Source organism: Engraulis encrasicolus, chromosome 21 (assembly GCF_034702125.1).
Source record: "Engraulis encrasicolus isolate BLACKSEA-1 chromosome 21, IST_EnEncr_1.0, whole genome shotgun sequence".
Classification (NCBI taxonomy): Eukaryota; Metazoa; Chordata; class Actinopteri; order Clupeiformes; family Engraulidae; genus Engraulis; species Engraulis encrasicolus.
In genome coordinates, this window is record NC_085877.1 from 30592548 (window position 1) to 30609695 (window position 17148).

General features: G+C 42.3%; 1 protein-coding gene across 1 annotated transcript; it reads right to left on the minus strand.

Annotated features, from left to right (window-relative positions):
* Positions 1 to 717: 717 nt before the first annotated feature.
* On the minus strand, positions 718 to 10090 carry LOC134437355 (proteoglycan 4-like). Its single transcript, XM_063186848.1, has 6 exons — positions 10073 to 10090; positions 9318 to 9495; positions 8506 to 8655; positions 7376 to 7525; positions 4812 to 5015; positions 718 to 1864 (listed from the first exon to the last, which is right to left on the minus strand). The coding sequence occupies exons 1-6, from the start codon at positions 10088 to 10090 to the stop codon at positions 1659 to 1661; spliced, it is 906 nt and encodes a 301-aa protein (XP_063042918.1). The 3' UTR covers positions 718 to 1658.
* Positions 10091 to 17148: the final 7058 nt, after the last annotated feature.

Consider the following 17148-nt stretch of genomic DNA (forward strand, 5'->3'; position numbering starts at 1 on the left):
GGGCACGACTGAACAGCAAGTCAAGTCAGTGCACTGTTTTCATGAGATGAATCCACAATTTAGGTACTGTAAACTTGCGCACACTTAATGTAGACGAGCACACAAAATAATAAAGTGAGGGCAATCTCAAAGAGAATGGTTTCTTAACAACCCCTGAAAAATATATTATCTGGTCTATCCCAGGCTCCGTGGAATGGTATTATCGGATAGGGAGTTGGTGTTGGTATGGGACTCACAGATTACAAAATAACTGCAACTCACTTTGTATTAAAGCACAGGCTAATTGAAAAAAAAAATTAAAACACATTTGTGACCGGCCACAGAAAAAACTACAGCAAGTAGGCCCAGGGGCTTATTGAGTTAATCAAAAACTCTAAGAGTACAGATTCGCTTCTCAATGATACCTTATACTAGCCAGACAGGTCAGACCATTCATTTTGAATTACTTCGTAATTCACGAATGGCCTGATTACACTTCTCTGGGGAGAGTTCAGTCGTTCTCCAGGCGGCTGGCCAATAAGCGAATGCACTTTGGCGCATAATAAAGTCATCATGAAAGTGTAAAACTGTAAAACCAGGCTAACCTTATACATGGGAATCTGGAAATATGTTAGCTTTCAGTAATAGACCTATATTTTTTTCTGAAGCATTGATTATATTATTCAAGACCTCAACTTGCACATTGTGCAAACATCAAAATTACAAAAAAGACGGGGGGAAAAAACAACAACTTTATTTGCTGTGTTCTCCATTTCACTCTGAGAGACATGTGGACAATTTTACTGTGGCTAGTCACATTTCTCACAATCTCATGTATCTACTCTGAAGAAGCATGCACCATGGCATGATGCCCCACATATATCAAGTGTGTGAATGCCACGGTAACGCCAGGGACACATACACGTGAATTTGGCCAAGCGAAGCGAACTTCACCATTCATTCCTATGAGGGAAGCGAAGTGAAGCGAATAGGAGCAAAACAAGTTTAATACTATGCAAATGAGAAGGGAATTTCATCTGCAGTGGTCAATCAAATCAATAAAATAAATGTTCCATCCTATTGGATTCGCCATAACAACCCGATGGCCTTTGAGCTGTCAGAATGGAGCACTGAATTTCGTTTCTCTTTGCTTTCCCTGTTTCGCCTCCATGTGTCCCTGGTGTAAGTAGACATAGGTGTCAACATGTGAATGTGGCAGACACCAGTGAATGGCACTTTAGAAATTTTAGGCTGAGGGATAAAGGCAACGCACACCATACACACCATACATCATACCCACACCAACCTCATACCAAGTTTAAAAACACTTTTAGAACACACATTTTCCCACTTATTTATATGAATTCAACTCACACACGTTCAATGAATAGCTTGCAATGGTGCATGTACAGAGAGAGAGAGAGAGAGAGAGAGAGAGAGAGAGAGAGAGAGAGAGACAGACAGACAGACAGACAGACAGACAGACAGACAGACAGACAGAGACAGAGAGAGACAGAGACAGAGACAGAGAGAAGGATAAAGGAAAGAGAGGATGGTGTCATGTCAAGAACGCCCCCTCTGAATACTTGGGGCAAATACAAAAAACATGGATCCCAGGTTGCAAATAGAAAAACACCAGTGCTGCCCCTTCAACGATAAACTGCATTACAGTACAACATTTAACTCTTTGTACTATTGGATAGAGGCTGCGGTTTCTCTTGTCCCCGATTGGTTGGTGAGCCTGTTGATGATGATAATGATGATGATGGCATCCGGCCCCGCCCAGAAAAGACTGTGGTCAGCCCCTTGTGGGCGGAGACATGTTTGAGCGTGTGTGGCTGCTGCAGCTCTCTGATGAGCTCTGGACTGCTCAGACCACGCCCACCTGACATAAAAAAGAAAAAAAGAAAAAAATACAAACAAACAAACAAAAACAAAACAAAAAGTTTCAAAAGTAATAGTGAAAGCTTACAATTACCATCTTGCAATTAGGATGTGTGTGTGTGTGTGTGTGTGTGTGTGTGTGTGTGTGTGTCTGTGTGTGTGTGTGTGTCTGTGTGTGTGTGTGTGTGTGTGTGTGTGTGTGTGTGTGTGTGTGTGTGTGTGTGTGTGTGTGTGTGTGTGTGTGTGTGTGTGTGTGTGTGTGTGTGTGTGTGTGTGTGTGTGTGTGTGTGTGTGTGTTTCTCTTTTGCACAAGTAGTTTTTATTCAATTCTTCTATACTGTGATGTAAATACCGCCCTTATTTTTATAAATCTCTCTGTAAATAGCTCACTGTGTTGTATAGCATCCCTTAACACTGTAAACCATGGATGGGGAACCCATGGCCTGGGGGCCATTTAAGTCTTAACCGGCCCCTGATATAATTTAATGTTATGCAGTTTTACCTGAAATATGACATGTTTTGTGAAGTAATCTTAAGTTTATTCAAGTTTACTAAATTAAAACAGCAATGTTTCGATCACCCTTGATCTTCTGATCTTCTGCATATGCCTGACGAAGATCCATGATGATCGAAACATTGCTGTTTTAATTTGATAAACTTTATTTTTTTGGAGCTTATTCCGCAGTGTGCAGACCTACCTTCTTCAACTGTATATTTACATCATGACTTAAAGGAACAGTCCACCCTTTTTTGATTTTCAAATATATACTGTATTTCCAAGCATTATTCATGAATGTGCATATCATTTTCTTCTCAGTGTTTTCAGTACTCAGATTTATTGGATCAGAATTATTAGCATAGCTTAGCATAATCACTGGAAGTAAATGGGCAGCATTAGCATCAAGCCACAAGTGATAACAGGACAGGTTTAAATAGCTGTTTTGCACTCTGGTGAATTTTGCATTAATTTTAAAGTCGTTTATAATTACATTTGATGATGTTTTGTTTGCTCGCTATAGACTTGCATTGTTACTTTTTATGTGGCTGTACTGTTAAACTAGGTAATGCAAACACAGAGACGAAAATGATAAGCACATTCATGAATAATGCTTGGAAATACTGCAAATATGTGAAAATCAAAAAAGGGTGTACTGTTCCTTTAACTTCTACTTCTACTACTGACACCACTGTACTTATTTGGAGCAGCTCAATCAGCAATGTTATTTCTTGTCCAGGAGAGAAGATGTGATGAAGAAGCCGTTGGAATGTACAAATTGCAAGACGTTATTTCAACAACAGTGACTTTTACAGACAGACAGACAGACAGACAGACAGACAGACAGACAGACAGACAGACAGACAGACAGACACACACACACACACACACACACACACACACACACACACACACACACACACACACACACACACACACACACACACACACACACACACACTCACACACACACACACACACACACACACACACACACACACACACACACACACACACACCAGTGCTTGACACTAACTTTTTTTGCTTACCAGCCATTTTGGCTAGTGGTTTTCCTGACTCACTAGCCATTGGGCCTTTTCAATAGCCATACTTTTCTTAACCATCATAACAGCTATAATGAATTACATAATAGGCTGTAATAATATAATATAATATAATATGATATAATATAATATAATATAATATAATATAATATAATATAATATAATATAATATAATATAATATAATATAATATAATATAATATAATATAATATAATATAAATATAGGGCATAATAACAATATTTGTTATTAACTGGTCCATGCATGCGTGCTATGGAAAGAACAGAAAAATTTATCTGAGGAATGGCATTTGCTTTAGTCTATATTGACCAGACACCAAGCACAATGTTGTGGGCACAAATGTAAGGCCAAGGCTACGTGAGAGCAAAATATTTTCGTCTTTGATCTGGAAGGCACTTTCATTCTTTTTTTTCCATATGTCTCTGGAGGTCGCCGTCTTTAATGCGCAAAGTAGATAGCACAAAGTTATTGCCAAGTTCGCCTGTCCTCGGTCATCAATGTGGAACAACACCTCTTCTGGAATATTTTCCTTTAAAAGTATACACTAGAAAGGACACATAGATGGCGGTAACTGCAGAAGGGGCTACGACTTCCTTTCATTCCGTTTAATAGTGAGTTGTTAAAAATACAAACGATCGCAAGGCGAACCGGGCACCTGTGAAGGGACATGCTTTTGTGCAGTCTGGAAGGCAACTGCGCGTTGTTTAAGCCAGGTTTGACAGTCAGGAACAACAGTACAAGAAACATGGAGGGATATTATGGTATGAAAACAGGAAAATCAGAAAAGAATGTAAACCGATCATTGTATTTAATGCCATATGTGTCCTAGTCTTAACCCTGTGCTATTCTGGTCTCGAGGCTTTCACAAGACAGACTGACGTGTTGCCTTGGTCATTTTTATGTCCACTAGTCAGACGATCGCAAAACAGGTCAGTTGAGATGAACTTCACTACTTTAATGTCACGTGAAGATACTTTTTTCAGTGACATTTCCAAACGCACGCTGATGTGCCGGTAGCTCGATGTCACTCCTGTTCATGCACAAAAATGTTGACACATGAAACAGGTGCTGATGGGTATTGTAGGCTCGCAACATCGCATTGTACAGTATCGCGTTTGTAGCAGTAACGGACCCGCCAGAATGGCTAGTGAACCTTCGGTATCTAATGGTCAAAGCCAAAATCTACCCACATTTGGCGGGCTGGGGGGGTGTCAAGCCCTGACACACACACACACACACACACACACACACACACACACACACACACACACACACACACACACACACACACACACACACACACACACACACACACACACACACACACACACACACACACACACACACACACACACACAAACAACCTCACCTTGTGCTGTAGGGGAGGGCAGCTGAGGCGGAGTGGGTGTGGTAGGAGAGAGCTGCAGGCTGGTGGGTGTGATTATAAGTGTGGCCGTTGTTTTGACGTGTGTGGGTGTGGTCTCTCTGGGGATTGGGGCTGCAGGCTCTGGGGAGGCGGTCTTGAGGCTGCGTCTAGCGTGAACCTCCAACAGCTCTGAGAACAGCTGAGAACCTGACACATGAAACATAACCAGAAGTGTAGTCATTTGTATGAACACAGTTACTGTTAACATTTCACTAACATGACTGGATAAAAAAAAACATTGACCTAAAAGATAAGCAGGAGTGAGAAGACACTATAAGAGGTTAAAGAGATTTCTTTGAATTTCTTTGAATTTCAATTCTGTTTCCACCAATTCCTATTCGAATTCCAATTACATTTCCTGTTTGGAATTTCCATTCAATACATATTGAAATTCAAGTATTTGTAGCAGTAGTACTGTTAACCCGGCTATTGTGACTGTAAGTGCGATCGAGATGTTGTCAACGCATGCATGCGCATTTAGACAGCAATGCACCCTGGATGAAAATGCTGCATGACGGTTAGATTTCCTGTCAAACTTCGAAATTTCGTCGATGTTGCGTTGACGAGGTGACATGTCACATGGTGTCAAATTATCGCGGGATGAATGCGGCTGCAGTCAGATCTTGCAACCTCTGCAGTTGCTTATCCCCTTCAACGCTCGTCTGCGGACTGCCTCCGAGGTCACGCGCCCATGAACTGGTTGGTCAACAACTCACTCACGTGTGTATATGGGTCTTGTCTCACACCTCTACACAAGTTTGCGCAGGTCCCCACTTCAGCTCCTCCTCACTGCCTGTCCCCCCACTCCTCACACGTGGTGTGTTAGTAGAGCAAATCGGTGCGAGCTCATCGTCTCGTTCATATTTGTGGCCGACTGTAAATGCGCTGTATTTAATAACACCCACATCGTGACAACAAGTTCTCGCTCACGTGCTTCGTCAATGTTGGTCGACAGCAACACAAGTCGTATGGGCCTTGTGTCTGCTCATCCTGTGTGTTTTTAAATGAAGTGGCAATTTGGTGACTCCCTTAGTTCTGTCTCAACTAGGTTGTGATTGGGCAATTAGGAGCCACACCTGTATAAAACCAGGTGAGCACATGCTCCTGGTTTGGTGGAGAGGAACATACAAGGCAACGGCTCAGGCCGCTTCAATCCTCCTTGCTGTGTCCCGGAGGACACTCCTCCGTGGCTCTGCTCCCAAATCCTCCATTGTGCCTCAGACTGAGGTATTTGTTTGGCCACTGCTACAGCCCTGGCTGTTTGCTAACTGCCTAGCAGTTGAGCTCCATAATTCCCTCTGATTCAAGATTCAAGATTCAAGATTCAAGAATTTATTGTCATTGTCAAAAAAGCAACGAAATTGTGTTTGGGGTACAATACTTAGTAGTAGCAGGTTTCCAAGTAAAGTGCAAAACGAGGTAAAAGTGACACCAGTGCTTGACCCCCCCAGCCCCCCCATGCGCTCGCTACTTGTCTTAAGTGAATTTGCAAAATCCTCACCCGTGCATTCGATATTTGTAGTGAGGCATTGTGTTGATGTTGTGATTGGCTTACAGCATGTAGGCCTATCGCAAGACTGTTTGCTGTGTGAAGTCGTTCTGTTGGTGGCAGGTGCCTCTCCTTCACGACTATGGTTGCCAGCTACATGGTAGGCTCCCACTTCCTATTCCTCCTACTTTTAATAATCAGATGTTTCAGTCAAGTAAATGAATATTTTCATTCCCTTTAGGGCCCATGTGATCTCCAAAGCTGAGATCAGAGGTTGCCGTTTTGTCCTACCCATGGTTCCCTTCTGCTGTTCGTGGTGACTGTTGAATCCTGTGTGCTTGTGTGTTGGGAAGCCAGGTGCATGACACTTGACTGCTGCTTGCTGCACTTGACCTGTCCAGTGACTGCAGTGCTTAAGCTTGGTGACTGAAAACTCACCCAGCTAATTTGGGCCTTCTTCAACCAACCTGGTGTAATACTTACTTTTGATTTTTGTGTTTTCATTTCGGGTTGCTGTGATTTTATTTTGTTTGCAGTGATTTCATTTTGGTTTGCTGTGCCTTTTTGTTAAGTTTATTGTTTTTCATCAGCGTATCTGTATTTGGTTTAAAGAAACCTCTACCAGTACCACCAGTGAAGTGTGTGTGTGTGTGTGTGTGCGCGCGCATGTGTCTGTGCTCAAGATTTATGTTCAAGAGAGAAAATAAAAAGACTAATATTGGTTTATGCTGAACCCACGTCTCTGTTGTTCCATACCCTCCAACCTGTGTGTATCATGATCAACGTTGAGTTAAACAAATTGATTGCTTAAAGTAGTGTCCACCTCTCGGCACTGTTACATATTGAATTGGAATTTTGGGGCAATTCTCCATTCAATTTGGGATTTCGTACAAGCCTGGGTACACACACACACACACACACACACACACACACACACACACACACACACACACACACACACACACACACACACACACACACACACACACACAAACATGCACAAAATCAAACAACCCACCTTGTACAGGAGGTGTGGTTATTTCTGTGGCCGTGGTTTTGACGTGTGTGGGTGTGGTCTCACTGGGGATTGGGGCTGCAGGCTCTGGGGAGGCGGTCTTGAGGCTGCGTCTAGCGTGAACCTCCAACAACTCTGAGAACAGCTGAGAACCTGACACATGAAACATAACCAGAAGTGTAGTCATTTGTATGAACACAGTTAATGTTAACATTTCCCTTTCATGACTGGATAAAAAAAAACATTGACCTAAAAGATAAGCAGGAGTGAGAAGACACTACTAAGAGGTTAAAGAGCACTCAGGAGACTAGGTAGGCCTATACAATATCACTCAGCTGCTCATCTGTACTGAGTTGAGTCCCAAAAAGAAGGAAAGAGCAGAGGCACTCTGATATTGGGGAAAAATATGTTTAATACTTCAATATTAACACTTTAATCATTTGTATAACATGGAAAATCTATTTAAAAACACATGGGCCTACGCGTTGCCGCCATATTGGCCTTCATCAGGGCATCAACCAGGAGTGTTTTTGAAAGAGAACCGAACTAGGGCTGTAACGATATTGCATCGAACCGAGAAATCCATTGAAAGAGTCACGATACTGTATCGCGATGGAAGAAGGCAGTACCCTTTCAAAGTTCTGTTACCCTTCAGTGCAGAAAACAACCACATGATATGATGTGATAGTTCTTTCAAGGTTTAAATCCTCCTCATTATTATTTTGAACACGTAACCTGCTCTACCTACAAATGATTATAGTTATTTTGTGAAAAAACACCACCTATTTGTTTGTATTATGTCATTGCTTTGAATTTCTTTGAATTTAATTCTGTTTCCTCCAATTCCAGTTTGAATTGCAATTCCATTTCCTGTTTGGAATTTCAATTGAATACATATTGAAATTCAAGAATTGAATTGGAATTTTGGGGTAATTCTCAATTCAATTCGGAATTTCGAACAAGCCTGGGTATACACACACACACACACACACACACACACACACACACACACACACACACACACACACACACACACACACACACACACACACACACACACACACACACACACACACACACACACACACACACACACACACACACACAAACATGCACAAAACCAAACAACTCACCTTGTACGGGAGGTGTGGTTATTTCTGTGGGCGTGGATTTCACATGTGTGGGTGTGGTCTCTCTGGGGATTGGGGCTGCAGGCTCTGGGGAGGCGGTCTTTTGGCTGCGTCTAGCGTGAACCTCCAACAACTCTGAGAACAGCTGAGAACCTGACAGATGAAACATAACCAGAATTAGTATATCGCAATACTACTTTTCACAATACACTACACTACATCAATTCATGGCGCCAAAAATAAGTAAAAAAAAAACATTGTTTGAAGGGTTTGCGAGCACCTGCTAAAACAGCTACCACCTCCAGTCCTGTTGGTTGCCATTCAGTTGTGAGATCAGTGGTGTAGTCTACTTGTTTATGGTGGATATACTTTATATTTGAGCATTTTTTGAAGTGGGTATACTGTATATATTTGTGCTATTCAAAATAATGGATCAATCAATTTTAAGTGGGTATACTGAAATCCCTGAAATTTAGAAGTGGGTATACTCCGCATACCCGCGTTCTACGTAGACTACACCACTGTGTGAGATGTAAGACTAATTGTACACAGCAACTGCAATTTAAGATCCTTTTCACATTTTGATGTTGATCGCAATACAGTACATTGTGATAGTATTGTATTGTGACGTATCGTGTATCGTGAATTTTTTTTTATCTGTGTATTCTCCAACAATAATTTTTGTTAGGATTGGCAATGTTTTGGTTGTGTGTGTGTGTGTGTGTGTGTGTGTGTGTGTGTGTGTGTGTGTGTGTGTGTGTGTGAAATTGAAAGAGAGTGTTATGTGTGTGTGTTTGTGTGTGGCTGACGGTCACCTGATGACGGCTGTTTTGGTAAAGACACCGGGGACGTGGGTGTGGCTTGAGGAAGCCCATTAGGTGTGGGTGTGGTTTGTGTTGGGGGGGAGGGGGCAGGTGCCGGGTGGGCGGTGCTCGGTGAGGAGAGGTTGCGGAGAGGAATGATGAGGACCTCTCTCTGTGGAGGCGGAGACGGCTGAAGCAGAGAAGGAGATCAGATCAAGGGTCTATTTTTTCAATATCTGACCGTGACCTCACAATGCGAGGCAAGATGTCATTGACAATATAAGTTCTATTCAATGTCTCCCAAGTTCACAATTCAAAGGCCATTTTCTCATTTGCAATCGGGATGCTGAATGAATCCTCCAAAAGTTGTGCCCAGGCTGACAGTGAAGAAACTACTGTTTTCTCCACGGAGATGGTGCGTCAGTGAAGTACGAGGCCACTAGCACAAGGCAAGGACTGGAGGTTAGATACTGAGATGGAACCCAACATCAGATCAGTCTGTCAGACTATGACTAAGTTACAACCAGGGTTATAAATGAACTTTTTTCCATCACCAGCCAAAACGACTAGTAGTCTAATTTAAACACACTCACTAATGGGTGAAAGTGGCTAGCAAGTTGGTATTTTCTACTGGCCAAACTGAAATTTCGCCAGCATTTGGCTGGTTGGCTGGTGTTAATTTAGAGCCCTGGTTACAACTAAACTAAGATGACCTGATGGGTGGCATTCCAAGAACCTGGCTCAGTAGTAAACCAGGTTAAGTTCACCTTGAGGTAGTGGTACATCATCTAATTGGCCAGTGGTTCTGCACCTTTTTTGAACAAACGCCCCCTTGACCTCACTATAGGCCTGACAACGCCCCCCTTAGTATTAAGAAATGAAATGGAATAATGCCCCTCAATGGCAACTAAGCACCGCCCCCTCTCAGGAGTATCCTTCTCAACGCCTCCCTAGAGCTCCCCTACGCCCCCTAGGGTGCTGTACCACCCCCGTTGAGAAAAACTATAATAGGCCTACAGGGATGTCAAACTCGGGCCCAGGGGCCAAATTTGGTTGGCGCGGAGTCATTTCATTTGGCCCGTGAGGTCATTTCAAATGTGTATGACAGTTGGCCCACACACACCACTAATGTGGAGTGTATGAAAATGAAATTTTGTGTGTCGCAGGAATATGAGTAGGCCCATAGGCAACACAAGATGTGCAGGGCCATTTGAAAGAGTGTATGGGAAATTTAAGTGCAAGCACATACAATTTTAACCCATTTCTAAAAATAAATATTGAGTTCGGCCTGCGACTTCGGTCCAGATTTCGATGTTGGCCCTCATTCAATTTCAGTTTGACACCCCTGATCTAAGCTACAAGACACCCGTGGCCTCTATTAGCAGGTTTACCAATTTCTGGAGGTTATGTTAGCCAGGGTTATCACTTAACCATGTTCTAAGTATACCTCCGGGATGAGTGATTATCTTCATAGACATAAATATCAATGACATTAAAGGGCTGCCCGTTCAGTATCGGCCCACTTGAATAATCCTTAAAAAAAACTGTGGAAAAATGTGAATTTCATTCATGTCAGAGTTCATTTTCATAAACTTTTTTTTTTTTTTTTTTTTATTTAAGATTTTTTGTTGTTGTTGTTGGTCTTTTTTTTACTTAATTTGACAGTACAGTGTGAGAGGTGGACAGGAAGCGAATGGGGAGAGAGATGGGGAGGGGTCGGCAAAGGACCCGGGCCAGGAATCGAACCCGGGTCAGCCGCATGGTAGACGAGTGCCCTACCGCTTGGCCATGGCAGGGCCAGAGAGTTCATTAATTCATTAATAAAAAAATCATCGGGATTGCCTCTGTCCAGGAGGATGTCAGACTGAATTTGCACCCTAGATTTTAGGAGTTACTCTGTCAGAATTGTAGGCTATAGTAGGCTCCCCATACCACTACATCGCATATAATAATACGATTATTTATTAAATATATTACTAAATATTTTATTGCCAATTCACAATAAAACCGACTTGACTTGACTTGACTAAAGGTTTGGTTTTAATCAGGGGTGAAATTAGTTTTCGTTTCTTACTGGTGCTACCCCCACCACCCATAAACAAACAATAAACAAACAAAATAAACATGAGCATTACATATCTATAATCGCTGCATGACTATTTCGGGTGTCTATCCATAGGAGGACACTTGTCTCAAATGGCATAGTGTAGTTTTCTACTGAAACAGCAGACCTTACTTTTTCCAAATGTGGGATTTTGGACAGCATCAAACCTATTCTCTTACCGGTAGCCTACTGCGCACCAGCTGTAGCTACATTTTTATACCGGTGCTGCGTGCGCACCTGTGCCCACCCGTCTACAGTAGCCTAGCTACTTTCACTACTGACTTTAATTCAGCAGTTTAAGAGAGACCCTCAATCCATGCTTATGTCCATGATACGCATTGATAAACCTACAAAAATCAACATATTAATATGTAGTTCTGATCATCTTTTATTTGTGGTCATCCTACCTCACTCTCCTCCATCATATGAAATCAGCTTCCTTCTCCTGGTGAATGAGAAGCCAGGCAGGGGAGGGAGGGAGAGACAGGGAGAAGAGAACAATGTTATCATCCAGTTCCGTCTCCATTCATATGATGAAAGGTCATCCTCCAAGGCAGCATGTCTGAAGTCTACATTGTTCAAATGATAGCCAGTTGTCTGACAGACATCGGGTCATGAGAGGTGTAGGCCTAGGCCAGTGTTTCTCAAACTTTTTCAGACCGAGGACCACTTTCCCTATCAAAAAAAGGTTAAGGGACCACCTGTCAACTGAACTGACAGTTGAGGGGTGCTAATTTGACACTCCAGATCACTCAGTTTTTATTCACAATGCAAGCCTGTCTTATTATGGTGAAAATAAGACTTCAGCTATGTTTAACTTTGTAATAATCTCACAATTATGGCCTACTGCTAGCTCGTCTTGGAAAAGTAGAAATCCACTCACGGACCACCTGAGCTCTGTCGCGGACCACCAGTGGTCCCCGGACCACACTTTGAGTATCACTGCCCTAGGCCTATAGCCTATTCAATCGTATGTCGATTAATATAAACTTTAAACTACATGGTGATGGAGCCCAGTCCCTCGAAAAAATCAACTGTAAGCTTCGTGGTGCCGTCACGAGCCCTAACCTTAAAGGTACACTGTGCACTCACGCTTGATTGTTGACATCCGTCCCCATAATTCTTCCCCCCAGAACCAAACTAGCCCAATTGTGAATTCCCCCTTTCGTCACCCAACCACGACAAACGAGGCAATCTCGTCACGACAATCTCGTGACGGCACCACGAAGCTTACAGTTGATTTGTTCTGTTTTTTTTTCGTAAATATTTCACGAATGGCACGGGATACGGTTGGGTGATGACTGTCGGAGAACACAAATGGTGTAGCTCTCTGCCCCGAAACTAACCACCTCTGTTCCATTTAGTTTCTAAATAAGACTATGGAAACAATTAATTTCTCTGGCCATATTTCGCCAAGTCACACATTAAGTCACACACGCTGAAAAACACCCCATTGACTTCGCACAGCCGGTCCGAGTCACTGACTCAAGCCTCCCAAAACACACCTGTCACACTTCTGTCAGCCGAGATCTTTTGCACACGTAGGCTAATTTACCGCCCGGACCTTGCCAGATAGGCTACTGTCTACCATTGATTAACCAATTTCAGCGAAGGCTTACTAGACACGGTGTAGACCTAGACCTTCATGCTTTCTCAGAACATTTTAGTTAATCGGCTAACATGATTAAAAATAAGCCTACATTTTCAGGTTCTTACCTGGTCTGTCGGTGCCGCTTCCAAGCCGGTGTGTCAGAGAATTAATAATTTACGTCGTTTTATGACTCCGGGTCCAGGGGTTGTTGCCAGTAGCAACCACTTTATTAAAACGAGGTTAAGTTGCCTGTCTATTCTTATCTTTGGTATCTCAACTCGAGTCAGGTAGTCCTGGTTGGCACTGAGACATTGGTCTATTTCGCATGTGGATCACACACAGAAACAGGTAGGCCTACCCAGTGTTCCAGACAGTGTAGGGGAGACCGGGGCTAGTTGGCACACTTTTCAGTTTGAGTGTCATATCATATCTGTCATAGCCTACAATGCTGTAAAACTCCCAGACCCAAACTAAGATTTCTAAATTCTAGATTCTATAACTTAGCCTATATGCATGTAGGCCAAATAGAGTAGCATAAGTAGCCTACAGAATACTGTATTGCAACCATACTTACAGTATTGGATTATTGGTAGATAGCAGAATAAGAATGTTCTAGAAAGAATGCATCCAATATATCCTTATAGCCATGGGGCTAGTTGGCACATGCCATAGAAAGTCAATGGAAGCACATGTGCCAACTTACCCCATACATGAGTGTGCCAACTTGCCCTGTTCACAGGACAGCATTCTAGACTAAAATCATGTTTGTGTGTGTATGTGTGTGTGTGTGTGTGTGTGTGTGTGTGTGTGTGTGTGTGTGTGTGTGTGTGTGTGTGTGTGTGTGTGTGTGTGTGTGTGAGAGAGAGAGAGAGAGAGAGTGAGAGAGAGAGAGAGAGAGAGATGCCTTGGCAAATATATGTAACAGTGAGCTATATATATGATGATTATTTTATGTGTAATATGTGTGTTACGTCTTGTGAGCAATGTCTTCATTTATGTATGTGTGTATGCTACTTGACACCTTAATTTCCCCCTGGGATCAATAAAAGATACTCTACTCTCTACTCTCTCTATGTTATCCTGTTAACACCGGACATCACAGAATTCCAGGTTTAACATCAAATTAAAGCTATTCCCCATCGATCACACATAATATTTATAGGCCATGTGTCTATTCCTTACTAGCTTTCTAAACTAATTTAGTAGAGTAGAGTAGAGTAGAGTAACTTTATTAATCCCCAGGGGGAAATTCAGGTATCCAGTAGCTTACATAAATACACAAATAAACGAATGCCCATATGGACATTTCAAGACACAAATAACACAGGAATAGTCAGGGAGGGGAAAATAAAAATCAAAATAGTAAAGATAAAGAATGTGAAAAAGTAATATGTAAAAAATGTAAAAAGGTAATTGTGCAAAAAGACATTCTGTGAGTTGGGATAGACCATGTGCAGAAAACATACTCTGTCAGTTAAGGTAGACAGTCTTAACATGACCAGTGTTGACAGATACATCTATGATATAGTATAGTTAGTAGAAGTAGGCAGTGTACAGAGTATGATAGGGGTGAAAATGTCTCACAATGTCACAGTAAAGTACAGGTAAGTGTATGGTAGGGCTGTAACGATACACTCAACTCACGATTCGGTTCGTATCACGATTTTTGACCTACGGTTCGATACACCCCACGATTTCTGAAATGTATCTCCACTGAAGTTGGGAAACACTATCACATCAAATCACAAGGTTGCTTTCTGGACTAATGGATAATAAAACATTGAAAGGGCTTGTCATGATACTGCCTCCTTGTATCACGATACAGTATTGTGACTCGGTGTATCACGATTTCTCGGTTCGATACAATATCGTCACAGCCCTAGTGTATACACTCAAAAAAACGATTCTAGCTGGTTGTAAAATTGACACAGGTGCTGCATGCAGTTTTAACTCAATGTTGTCAGTTTAGTGAAATGAAAATGAAAATATCGTGTTAGATTTACTAGGCAGATAGGCCTAGCCTATTTATAGATTGTGTTATGTTGAAAGAACCCAACGCAGTCAGGCAATTTCTTCAAACTACCCAGAATGCCACGCTCCAGCTTTTCAAATTGCAGGAAGGCGCGAGGATTAAACAGACTAGTTCAACTGCAAGGTAAGGACATCTCTTCTAATAAATCCTCAAACATGCTCTAATGTGTAATGTGTTAATATCACAAGCTTATTTTGCTGCTGCACATGATATGTTCAAAGGTTGATGTTATTGATTTGCCAACATTGTTGGGTAGTCGGGCAACATGCTGGATGTAGCTTTACTAGCATGTTCTGGGCAGAAACACGGTGTCCACCTTCTTCTTGCAAAGTGTAGGACGATAAGTTAAACAATATTTTAGGTTGTTTTTTTTTTGCTTATAGCCGCCGAGCTGGTGTTTAATGCCCTGTATTTCATGTCAAACGTGTCGACTGTCACTGTGCATTGTTTGCTAGCGAGCTAATTTATTGGATGCCTGCCACCAATTCCCTTTGAATTCAGAGGGAAATGATAGCCTAACTCTGAAGCAAAAAGCTTGGTGTGCCATTCCTCCGGTGAATTTATGTCATATCATCTCGGCAGGGCATTTGTTTACTAGGCAAAGCGTAACAAATTGTGATTTTAAGGAGAGATTCACACTAGAGTGTGGCTGGACGAAAGCGAGAAGACTGGGGTCTTTCTGTTTAATTTCGGCCGCCGGTGTCAGCCTTTCACAACGACAGCATTTGGTGTGCGCGACCAGTCCTGTTCAAAATCCCCTCTAGCTAGAGGTAGAGCTCTAGACTCTGGCCGAGACCAGGCAGAAAGACGTCTCGCTGCCGTTCTGCCACGCTCTTGTGTGAATCTGGCCCAAGGAAAAGAAAATCCTAATTACAACTGGTCTACATTGCGTCCTACTATATCATTATGCGCGTGCTCCGATGTGTTTGAGTTTATGAGCAAGCCTTTATGCGTTGCTTTGTGGACAGTGAGAGCTTTGAGGCGCATTTAGGGAAATCAGTGGAGTGCGCTTTGAAACGCACTATGAGGCGAGCCGTCATAAAGTTCGTCAGCTTCAATGAGAGCCATGTTAACCCAATCCACAGTCAGACCAAAAACAGTTCTAAGCGGGTTCTGAATACAGACGTGGCGTGTAGTCAATCCGCCTGGCTAATAAACTGCTGTGCTTTTTTGAACGTTGCACACCTGCGTAAACTGTAAGCTGCAATGAATTAGACGCCAAGTTTAAGCTACTTTATTTATGTATGCTCACTTAACCAAGAAGCCTAAATAAGGCAGTGGCCTGTTAATTCAAAATGACTCATTTTAAAACATTGATTACCATAGTGAAACAAAATGTAACTGTAAAAACTGTGTGTAACATTTGATACATATAATCAATTACTGATATTGTTTATTACAGAAATGTACCACGTGATGCAGTAGCCTGTTGATGCTGGCAAAAGATGCAATCTGGAGGATTTCAGGGTACGTTTTACTATGCTTCAATGTTAGGTGAGATGAATGTAATGCAGTGTTTCCCAACCAGGGGTAGGCCTACGTGTACCACTAGGAGTATGTTTTATTTTATGAATAAAAACAAATGTATGGTCATGATCATATTGGGATAGAGGAAGATATGGAACATGAGTGAGGTGGTACTCATAGTATGACAAAAATGCTTAGGGGGTACTCAAGACGAAAAAGGTTGGGAGACACTGATGTAATGCATGCCCAGATCATGTACGCCCAGAGCAAAGTCACAGGCAGTGTGCTTCTCTTGCATTCACAGACTACCCATGTTTTTTTAAAGAGATATAATGCTTTGCATATCTATTTGTGTAGAGTTAATCACCAAGACAATTTCCAGAAGTTGTATCCAGGTGTCAATTGTGTCCTTGTTCTGGTGTTGTTATTTTCAAACAGAGATGGCTCTTGCTCACTGGCAGTGACTTGGGTCATACGAGACAGCATCAGAGCTCGGGTGACATCTCTCGCTCGGGTGAAATCTCTCCTGGAAGATTTCAAGGTATGAAATGTTTTCCTGGGCTGCATCTTCCAATAGATTACTCTTTATATACGGGCAGTCATGGGTGAGCGGTTAGGGCGTCAGACTTGCATCCCAGAGGTTGCCGGT